Genomic DNA, 12,045 nt, shown 5'->3' with positions numbered 1-12,045 from the left:
CATTAATGAACATATAAAATATAAATGTGACGGATTGCAGCCAAAAGCTTATTTTCCATCTGCAGTCCCCAGCAGGTTGATGGTAACCTGCTGGGGATCTCATTGCAAGGAAACAAGCCCAGGGCTCCCACTAATTCAGCGTCATAGTGAGTTGTATTTTTCATGAACTTATTTTTGCTGAATTTATCTGCCACAAGTGGAAAAACGATCCCTGAAAATAATGGCTACATTAAACCGGTCAGTGGTGCAAAAAAGGTTGGGGACCCCTGCATTAGAACAATTCAGTGTGATGCTGTGCATTTTAGCACAATGTGGCCATCAGAGAAATATACAGTCTATAGCTCAGTAGTATCTAAGAATGTGTTTTTTGCTTCTTGTAGTTGTTTGCAAGGAAACATATGGAAGAGGAGGGCCTGAAGTGTGGAGTTGGTGTGAAAGTGTTCGGCAATGAGATCAGTGTTTTTACCTGTGATGATCTCGTCACTCATGTCAACCAGATGTCACTGAGCGCAGCAGGACTGGCTGTCAAACTGCTCAAGGTGTCTTGGCGGTGTACTATCTCTTGATTGTCAGCATTTTGTTTGAGTCAAGTCTTCACTTACTTCCCCTTACCAGGGTCATGAGGTTCAGTTGAACCACAGGGCTGTGCTCTTGACTGAGGAGCTGGTGCTGCCATCTTTGTCTGGTTTACCTGTCAAAGTAGGCATCAACATGACCTCCCTTCTTTCACTGCGGCTGAAGGGAAACGTAAACTACAGGGAAGTCTCACACTTCTCCCTCGCCGGCTACATTAAACCCAAGTAAATTTAGGCATCAAGTAACTATATAGTACCTACTAGAGATGCGCGGATAGGCAATTATTTCATCCGCAACCGCATCACAAAAGTCGTCACCCATGCGCCATCCACCCGAACTAACATTTTATCAAAACCGCACCCACCCGTTGTTATATATCTAATATAGACGATGCAAGGCATTAGTGAGGTTGTAAAGCTTTTGCCTGTTAAAGAAAGGAGACTGATCCAATGCAACAGAGACATTCAATGCGTGCCACGCTGTCACGGCCCAGATGCACACCAGTGCGCAATCATCTGGGAGCCGCGCTGAGCGCACCTCCAAGCGCGCTCGCGCCACTCAAACTGCTGCAGGCAGCTGCGTTCTATCTTGTTTTAACATCCTGTGGCACTCTTCTGGGATCACGGCGGACGAAACTGCTCATGCTCAGGGTGTTTGTGGAGGTTCGGGGTTTTGCACAAATGTGATGCACCATGTCCCGGTTTTGTGACTGTCGTAGACATAAACAGCGTCGCAGCTCTTGCAAATCACGTAGCCAGCATTACTATCATCCTGATTTACAACCTCATAAAAACGAGTCCACGCTGAACTTTTCTGGCCTTTTTTTCCCCTGGTCTTTAGTATTCCCTTTTTTAGTTTGTCGCGTACCACGTTTGCTGCCGGCGTTGCCATCTTTTTTTTTTTTTTCTTCTTCTGTTGTGGCGTGCTGCAGGTGTCTGCTCGTTTTTCGTATGTGGGTAACAACATTTAACTATGTACGGTATATATATTTCCGAATTGGTTTAACTGCCACTCGCCTGAATCTATTTAAAATCTATTTTTTTTTTAATTTCAACCGCCCGACCCGCGGATAAAATCTAATTTTTTTTTATTTCAACCGCCCGACCCGCGGATAATCCGCGGACTCCGCGGTTGTGTCCGCAAACCGCGCATCTCTAGTACCTACATAACTTTGATTCCCAGCTGTGTTTAACTGTGTGTGTGCTCCCAGTGCCTATGTAGGCCTATCAGCAAAGATGGGCGTTGACAGCGCTCTGGGTCACGCTGCACTTGACTGGATAACTGAGCTGTGGAGCACCACGAGCCTGGATGGGAGTATCCAGCTGCAGGAGGGTCAAGATCTCAGGGTCACACTTAACACTCCAGAGGAGGCCATGTACATCTTCTCTCTTAGGTGAGTATACATATTAAAAATAGTAAATACCGTATTTTCCGGACTATAGAGCGCACCGGCATATAAGCCGCACCCACAAAATTTTAGAAGAACATTTCTTTTTCATATATTAGCCGCACCGCACTATAAGCCGCAGATATACGCGTTGTGAAAAGAAGTGAATTATATTTTTTTGAAGGGAATTATATTTATATAGCGCTTTTTCTCTAGTGACTCAAAGCGCTTTACATAGTGAAGCCCAATATCTAAGTTCCATTTAAACCAGTGTGGGTGGCACTGGGGGCAGGTGGGTAAAGTGTCTTGCCCAAGGACACAACGGCAGTGACTAGGATGGCGAAAGCGGGGCTCGAACCTGCAACCCTCAAGTTGCTGGCACGGCCACTCTACCAACCGAGCTATACCGAGAGTTAATAAGAGTTATTTTCATTCATTCATTCATTCATTTTTTATTTATCTCCTTCATTGATGTGCATCTTTGATCGATAGACAATTATACCTCAATTATTCAATTATACATTTCCACGCCTGAGAAGGAGCAGGATGAAGAAAAATCTTATTTTCCTGCCCCCCCCCACATAATACGTAGTCTTACTTAATGGATATCATATAAACCAACAGTTACATCCATATATAATGAAAACAAACAAAAACCACACAAAAAACCACAACAAATTTAAGCAGAAAAATTTTGTAAACGTTTATTTGCATACCTTGGTTGTTTCCAAGTGGTGTCTGTATTACAGCAGTAAAACTGCTAATCAAACAAAACAGAAGTCATCGTCATGTACCCACTTGCTGCATAAGCTAGCTCAAAAATCCGCTAAACTGACTCAATAACTCCATGGTGACGTTTTGGTGAATTTACGAAATTGAAACAATACAAAAAGAATGCCATTGTAAGTTAATAATACTAAAACAGACACTTGTAAACGTGTTAGCATATTAGCTAATGCTAACGAAGCCAGCTGCATTACATTACGTTAGCACGGACAAATATGCATGAAAACACTCCTACAGACATCACACATGGGACAGTTTAAGTATGAATTGTTTTAGTTATATCGTAAAACTTACAAACGTTGCTTGGAGTGATGAATGAAGAATCTATATGGGTAAAAACGCTATGGACGATTAGAAAAGCAGTTCTACTTACGTTGCAAAGATTTAAACAGAAGAAATTTGTGTTCCGCAGCACCTACAGTGAGCAAACGTGTCCAAAAGATGCCGCCATAGCACAAACAATAACCCATCCATCCATCCATCCATCCATCTTCTTCCGCTTATCCGAGGTCGGGTCGCGGGGGCAGCAGCCTAAGCAGGGAAGCCCAGACTTCCCTCTCCCCAGCCACTTCGTCCAGCTCCTCCCGGGGGATCCCGAGGCGTTCCCAGGCCAGCCGGGAGACATAGTCTTCCCAACGTGTCCTGGGTCTTCCTCGTGGCCTCCTACCGGTCGGACATGCCCTAAACACCTCCTTAGGGAGGCGCTCGGGTGGCATCCTGACCAGATGCCCGAACCACCTCATCTGGCTCCTCTCGATGCGGAGGAGCAGCGGCTTTACTTTGAGCTCCCCCCGGATGACAGAGCTTCTCACCCTATCTCTAAGGGAGAGCCCCGCCACCCGGCGGAGGAAACTCATTTCGGCCGCTTGTACCCGTGATCTTGTCCTTTCGGTCATAACCCAAAGCTCATGACCATAGGTGAGGATGGGAACGTAGATCGACCGGTAAATTGAGAGCTTTGCCTTCCGGCTCAGCTCCTTCTTCACCACAACGGATCGATACAGCGTCCGCATTACTGAAGACGCCGCACCGATCCGCCTGTCGATCTCACGATCCACTCTTCCCTCACTCGTGAACAAGACTCCGAGGTACTTGAACTCCTCCACTTGGGGCAAGATCTCCTCCCCAACCCGGAGATAACACACAATTTAAATGTCTTCATGTGTTCAATGAAAACTGTTTGCTTTATGACCGTCAGCAAAGAAACATCCATCAATTAGCCGCACCATTTTATAAGCCGCAGGGTCCAAAGCGCAGGAAAAAGTGATTTAAAAAAAAATAAAAATTATATATATAAATTTATATAGCGCTTCTCTCTAGTGACTCAAAGCACTTTACAAAGTGAAACCCATGAGATAAATTACATTTAAACCAGTGTGGGTGGCACTGGGAGCAGGTGGGTAAAGTATCTTGCCCAAGGACACAACAACAGGGACTAGGATGGCGGAAGCGGGGATTGAACCTGGAACCCTCAAGTTCATGGCACGACCGCTCTACCAACCGAGCCACGCCGCCCCAAAGTTGCGGGATAGGCTGGAAAATATGGTAATTAGGAATCCCCTGTAAACAATTAATTACAAAACACAAAACCAGTGAAGTTGGCACGTTGTGTAAATCGTAAATGAAAACAGAATACAATGATTTGCAAATCCTTTTCAACCTATATTCAATTGAATAGACTGCAAAGACAAGATACTTAACGTTCGAACTGATAAACTTTATTTTTTGCAAATATTACCTTATTTGGAATTTGATGCCTGCAACATGTTTCAAAAAAGCTTTCACAAGTGGCAAAAAAGACTGATAAAGTTGAGGAATACTCATCAAACACTTATTTGGAACAATGTATTTTTCATGGACGCCCCTGCTTATTTCAGCAAGATGATGCCAAGCCCCATTCTGCACCTGTTACAACAGCGTGGCTTCGTAGTAAAAGAGTGCGGGTACTTGACTGGCTTGCCTGTAGTCCAGATCTGTCTCCCATTGAAAATTTGTGGCGCATTATGAAGCGTAAAATACGACAACGGAGACTGTAGAACAATTTAAGCTGTACATAAAGCAAGAATGGGAAAGAATTCCCCCTGAAAAACTTAAAAAATTGGTCTTCTCAGTTCCCAAATGTTTACTGAGTGTTGTCAAAAGGAAAGGCCATGTAACACAGTGGTAAAAATGCCCCTGTACCAAATTTTTGCAATGTGTTCCTGCCATTAAATTCTAAGTTAATGATTATTTGCAAAAAAAAAAAAATATGTTTCTCAGTTCGAACATTAAATATCTTGTCTATGCAGTTTATTCAATATAATGTAAGTTGAAAAGGAGTTGCAAATCATTGTATTCTGTTTTTATTTACCATTTACACAACATGCCAACTTCACTGGTGTTGGGTTTTGTAGTATTGGTACAGTAATTCATTTCTAACGGCTAAAATAAAACAAAACATTTTGCTAACTGAATTGCATTTTTTAACCAGCTCCCGAGTATTTCAACTCAGCGGCGACCACAGAGAAGAGGTTAAAGGACCAAAGAATCGCGTCCAGCAGACCACTTGCACACCAAAGACCTGTGAGTCATTCACATGTTAACCATAGAAATGGCAGGGCTGTAAATAACTGTCTGTTATCCTCCTGAGGCACAGACTAATAAAAGTTGTCCTTTACTGTGGACAATCGTTTGCCAACTGAATATTTATATTATTGTATTTTTTACAGGTTTTTTTCTCAACTTTCCTACATTTTGACAAGCCATCTTCACAGTTGTATTAACATAGCAGGAACTTGATTTTGGCATTTCGTATTTTTAACGCTATGCTTTTTCGGTCGTATTATGAATGGCACTGCAATTCTGCATTTTGATGCATTTGTTGCATGAACCATCTTTTAAAAAAGTCTAAGTTGTCTTCATCATGCCTATCACAAAGAACATTGGAAACATTGTGGTTCAGTATCTTGTAAATGACTGTATATTACTGACTGACAGTAAGTATGAATTGTTTTAGTTATATTGTAAAACTTACAAACGTTGCTTGGAGTGATGAATGAAGAATCTATACGAGTAGAAACGCTATGGACGATTAGAAAAGCAATTCTACTTCCGTATCAAAGCTTTAAACAGCAGAAATTCTTGTTCAGCAGCACCTGCAGTGAGCGAACTTGTCCAAAAGATGCCGCCATAGCACAAACAATAACACGCAATTTAAATGTCTTCATGTGTTTAATGAAAACTCTTTGCTTTATGGCCGTCAGCAAAGAAAAATCTATAAATTAGCCGCACCATTTTATAAGCCGCAGGGTTCAAAGCGCAGGAAAAAGTAATTAAAAAAAAAAAAAAAAATGTATATAGCGCTTTTCTCTAGTGACTCAAATCACTTTACATAGTGAAACCCATGATTTAAGTTACATTTAAACCAGTGTGGGTGGCACTGTTCTTAAATCACACAGCACGCAGACAAAAAATTGTTTGTGCAATTTCCTGACATTGTTTGATGACAAATTAACAGCAACATTAGCGCTGCTGAACACATTACCTTTGCGTGGTCTGCTGTGAACAAAATAGAAAAACAACTCAAAGCCTCGTAAAGCTGCTGACTGACGTTAGTCATGTTTAATGAAGGCAGAGAGAGCATACCTGTCAACATTTGCATTTCAATATATAGTAAATATCACAAGAAAATGTACGTTTTCATCACAAATCGCTTGTAAATTTAAAAATAAAAAATCCTTAAATTGGGACTCTAATCTATCATAACAACAGAGCTATGCATTCTAAAAGAGACACAGACAGACATATTATGGTTTGTTTCTACATTTAAAACACTTTCTTGTGGTCTAAAATGTAATGGCGGCTCTTTGGTCAAAATGCTGCATAGGTTATGTTTTACAGACCATCTTCAAGCCACTTTCTGACCGTCTCTTCAGGATGTGCCGTTTTGTGGGCGGTCTTATTTAGAATACAATAGGTTTTTACTGTCATTGCACATCAAGAACAACAAAATTGCCACGGTACATTATTGTTGTTGTATACGTCAAAAAAAAAAAGACTTAAAAATGTCATCGTTTGTAAAATGAAGTGTCAAGAATGTAATGTACTTGAACACAAACATAATACTAGCATGTTTTGATAATGTTTATTACTACAAACAAGTATTTTTAAGTGGAAAGAACTGTGCGGGAACATCCACGGTGTCTCAACTATTACTTTCAAAGAAGCAGCGTTCTTTACAGTGGACATGTTTTTCTATCAGTTTGTAAAATGCAGTTTCTCAGAAAAGTTAACTCACATTTTAAGTTTTATTAATGTAAATACCTCACAAACAGAGGTGGGTAGAGTAACCAGAAATTGTACTCAAGTAAGAGTACTGTTACTTTAGAGATGTATTACTCAAATAAAAGTAAAGAGTAGTCACCCAAATATTTACTTGAGTAAAAGTAAAAAGTATGTTGTGAAAAAACTACTCAAAAACTGAGTAACTGATGAGTAACCTGTTCGTTTAATGATGACGGTAACAAATGATGCACAAAAACATAACAATAGCAATGAACAAATTCAGAGCCAGGAATATCTCTTAAGCAACTAAAACAATAATATATATTAAATAATAATACATTAAAATAAAAAAAATTAAGGCAAATTGTGCCACAATAACTTAACAGCACCATTGGCTCAGTAGGCAGAGATTACAAAGGAAAATAACAAGTTAGCCTTTACACAAACCATAAACTGCACCTAAGAACACACTGTGCACTTCTGATTGGTGTTTGTATGCATGCATGAGTGTGTGTGTGCGACTGTGCGTGTGTGTGTCTCTGTCTGTCTATGAGGCTGCAGTGCGTTAATAAATGTCCCCACACAATGTATATTTGACAGTGATTCATAGCAGGGAAGCTAACATCAGCCTACGGTGACAGTCAAAATATCTACTAACGTTACTTACCGCGATGTGCTTCCTCAAATTTGACGTTGAGTTCATGTAAGCTGAAATGTCTACTTGTTTGGGGAGACACAAATGACAACGCATTACATAACTGTTTTTTTGGTTGTCTGAAGCGTGAACATCGATTTTATGTGAGTTCAGGGGTGTTTGCGTTCGTTGTTGTCTCTGCCATTGTTGTTGTCGTTTGCCGCTGAAACTTTATGTGCAGTTAATCATGCGATTGCCTGGCTCTGTTTGATTGGTGAAACTGAGTCAAACGTCACCAGTGACTGCATTTGATTGGTGAAACGCAGGCATGCGATAGATCCTACTTTGAAGGTCTGTCTGACAAACCAAAACAAACAAAGCGTGCATTGACAGATCGATAAAAATCAGTAGCGAGCTGAATGTAGATAAATGGAGCAGAGTAAAAGTAGCGTTTCTTCTCTATAAATATACTCAAGTAAAAGTATGTTACATTAAAACTACTCTTACAAGTACAATTTATCCCAAAAGTTACTCAAGTAGATGTAACGGAGTAAATGTAGTGCGTTACTACCCACCTCTGCTCACAAATTGATGTTTAGCTTCGCTGGCTTCATCTATTCTGGGTGATGGTAGCTAATCAAGTAGCTTCGGTGAGCTTCCCTTTGGCACGACGCTCAGTCTGTTTTGGCTTGGAACACTCGAGATGAACGTGGCGCCCTTTTTTAACTCGACCACAGAGGTTATGTTTTCGCCAGGTATGTTTGTCAATCAATCAATCAATCAATGTTTATTTATATAGCCCTAAATCACAAGTGTCTCAAAGGGCTGCACAAGCCACAACGACATCCTCGGTACAAAGCCCACATAAGGGCAAGGAAAAACTCACCCCAGTGGGACGTCGATGTGAATGACTATGAGAAACCTTGGAGAGGACCGCATATGTGGGTAACCCCCCCCCCCCCCCCCCCCTCTAGGGGAGACCGAAAGCAATGGATGTCGAGTGGGTCTGACATAATATTGTGAGAGTCCAGTCCATAGTGGATCCAACATAATAGTAAGAGTCCAGTCCATAGTGGGGCCAGCAGGACACCATCCCGAGCGGAGACGGGTCAGCAGCGCAGAGATGTTCCCAGCCGATGCACAGGCGAGCGGTCCACCCCGGGTCCCGACTCTGGACAGCCAGCACTTCATCCATGGCCACCTCCCCCCCCCCCCCCCCTCCACAAGGAATAGGGGAGCAGAGGAGAAAAGAAAAGAAACGGCAGATCAACTGGTCTAACAGGGGGGCTATTTAAAGGCTAGAGTATACAAATGAGTTTTAAGATGGGACTTAAATGCTTCTACTGAGGTAGCATCTCTAATTGTTACCGGGAGGGCATTCCATAGTACTGGAGCCCGGATAGAAAACGCTCTATAGCCCGCAGACTTTTTTTGGGCTCTGGGAATCACTAATAAGCCGGAGTTCTTTGAACGCAGATTTCTTGCCGGGACATATGGTACAATGCAATCGACAAGATAGGACGGAGCTAGACCGTGTAGTATTTTATACGTAAGTAGTTAAACCTTAAAGTCACATCTTAAGTGCACAGGAAGCCAGTGCAGGTGAGCCAGTATAGGCGTAATATGATCAAACTTTCTTGTTCTTGTCAAAAGTCTAGCAGCCGCATTTTGTACCAATTGTAGTCTTTTAATGCTAGACATAGGGAGACCCGAAAATAATACGTTACAGTAGTCGAGACGAGACGTAACGAACGCATGAATAATGATCTCAGCGTCGCTAGTGGATAAAATAGAACGAATTTTAGCGATATTACGGAGATGAAAGAAGGCCGTTTTAGTGACACTCTTAATGTGTGACTCAAAGGAGAGAGTTGGGTCGAAAATAATACCCAAATTCTTTACTGATTCGCCTTGTGTAATTGTTTGGTTGTCAAATGTTAAGGTGGTATTATTAAATAAATGTCGGTGTTTAGCAGGACCGATAATCAGCATTTCCGTTTTCTTGGCGTTGAGTTGCAAGAAGTTAGCGGACATCCATTGTTTCATTTCATTAAGAATTTTGAGAGTTTGTCTGTTTGTTAGCAATATAACTTAAAACGTTTTGAACAAATTAAAAAAAAACAAAAAACACTTCCTCTATATACTACGAAGTGGAACAAACTTCACTTTTTTTCTCTCTTTTGCTTTACGCCGCGCAGAGGATTCTAAGATACGCAGTTTATGCATATGTATGGGGAGTCTTTTGCATTTTTTTCCACCATTCATTACAGTGGTTTCAAATGGGTATGATTTTGAATTATGTATAGTGCATCTGTAGGATCACTGCCTTCTTTCTCCCAATGCAAGAATTGTCGTTTCTTCTGATATTTATCTCTCCCACAGGGTCAAAGATGGTTGGCTGGCAGCTATGCTCCAATGCTTCCTACCCCCTAACTACTGGGGGCATCTCCCTACTCCCCTGTGGTCCCAACCACCTGTCCCTCAGGCTGCTGAAGCTGGACAGAGGTCTCCATTACTACTTGCTTGAGGCCGCCTTCTCAATGCTTCCAATGGTACTAGGAACCTGGTATATCATAGTGTTTGCATCTCTTTCTATAAGTGTCAAATTCTCAAATGTCAATGTCTTTAGATTCAGGAAGACACCTGGCTTCCCAGAGAGGCATCCATCCACCTACTCCTGGCTACCCCAAAGTCATCTATCCCCAGGGACATGTCGCTTGACCTTGCCTTTAATCCTCGCAGATTCCTAGTCAGGGTATCTCATCCACTGAAAAGTATCCTCATGCAAGGTTAGTGTAACTAACTGGCTATAACAATATTTGCTTGGCTGCTGTTGTGATGATGGTGATGCTTTGCTTTGTCAGGCCAATTTGAACAAGAGAGGAGTTTAAAGACTGCAAAACTCGAGCTGATAATTGATGGCGTTCATTATTATATGATGGTAAGTTCCTTGTCACATTATTACGATAGGATAGGATATACTTTTACTAATCCCATAATGGGGAAATTACGTTGTTGCAGTACAGATTTTTATATACATATTACATTATATATAAAACGTAATGCAAAACAAAAAATAGTGATAAATAATACATATTGAGCACTGATATGTGTAGATAAAAAAACCAAAAAAAAACACTTTATTAGGTATACCCCTCAATAGGGATGGGTGCCTTTCACATTTGAATCGATACAGTACCAAATCCTGGTACATAAGAATCAATACTCATACCAATTTTCGGTACTTCTGTGTGTTTATATATATATACACAGTATTAATAACTGTCAATTTGTATAATGACAAAATCAATTTTTATTTAACGTTTAACAGTGAGCTGATAATGATAATTGCACCGTTCAGTTGTTATATCTTGATTTCCTACACTTCTGAGTCATTTGCAACTATTATATAGTAGACTTTGCATGCAGTTGCAATTTCAAGATGTTAGATAGCAAAAGCGTGTAAATCTGTTGTTTTGACATTAGTCTTTCTGAGAAAATACACCGAAATAATACGTCTATAAATAGTTCTAAACATACTGCAGCTAATTGAGTTTGAGTTTGAGTTTATTTATTTCGAACATGCAAGTATACAACATGATACATCACAATCTCCAGTTTCTCTTTTCAACATGTTCGAAAAGGAGTAGGAAGAAGCAGAGCTTATTTAATCCTACCCCTTTTCTTTTACATAACAGTTGCTAAAACTTTTGTTCACTTCCTGTTCTCAATTTATTCACAATATACTCCATAAGTAATCACAATAAAATAAGTAAATAAATAATAATTGGTGAAGTAAGTTACATTTCATATGTTGAGATAAGTAAGATTATTTTGTGAGTGAAAGAATGAAAGAATGGATGAGTTAAATAAATTCAGAATGTTTATCATGGTTCTTCTTCTTTGTACTTTGTAAACACTTTAAGTTTGAAGAGTTTCTTGAAGTGGATCATATTAGTACATTGTTTGATTGCTTTGCTTAATCCATTCCATAATTTAATTCCACATACTGATATACTGAAGGTCTTAAGTGTTGTACGTGCATACAAATGTTTTAAATTACATTTCTCCCTAAGATTATATTTCTCCTCTTTTTTTGAGAAGAATTGTTGTATATTCTTGGGTAGCAGGTTATAGTTTGCTTTGTGTATAATTTTAGCTGTTTGCAAATTCACTATGTCGTAGAATTTCAGAATCTTTGATTCAATAAATAAAGGATTTGTGTGTTCTCTATATCCAACATTATGTATTATTCTAACTGATCTTTTTTGTAACACCGTTAATGAATGAAGTGTACTTTTGTAATTATTTCCCCATATTTCTGCACAATAACTCAGATATGGTAACACTAGTGAGCAGTAGAGAATATGAAGTGATTTTTTGTCTAGAACATGTTTTG

The 12,045-nt window shown here is 40.2% G+C and overlaps 1 protein-coding gene across 1 annotated transcript in view; it reads left to right on the top strand.

Annotated features, from left to right (window-relative positions):
• The window catches only part of LOC133579338 (uncharacterized), a 204,885-nt gene that overhangs the window by 31,586 nt on the left and 161,254 nt on the right, over window positions 1-12,045 (top strand). The window contains exons 17-23 of the mRNA XM_072912283.1: window positions 381-539; window positions 616-800; window positions 1,787-1,969; window positions 5,220-5,311; window positions 10,029-10,198; window positions 10,282-10,435; window positions 10,511-10,587. Of these exons, the coding sequence (XP_072768384.1) occupies window positions 381-539; window positions 616-800; window positions 1,787-1,969; window positions 5,220-5,311; window positions 10,029-10,198; window positions 10,282-10,435; window positions 10,511-10,587 (1,020 nt within the window). The remainder of the gene's footprint in view (window positions 1-380; window positions 540-615; window positions 801-1,786; window positions 1,970-5,219; window positions 5,312-10,028; window positions 10,199-10,281; window positions 10,436-10,510; window positions 10,588-12,045) is intronic.

Source organism: Nerophis lumbriciformis, linkage group LG03, assembly GCF_033978685.3.
Source record: "Nerophis lumbriciformis linkage group LG03, RoL_Nlum_v2.1, whole genome shotgun sequence".
NCBI lineage: Eukaryota > Metazoa > Chordata > Actinopteri > Syngnathiformes > Syngnathidae > Nerophis > Nerophis lumbriciformis.
Note: the sequence above shows the minus strand (reverse complement) of the source record. Positions and strands in the feature narration are given on the sequence as shown.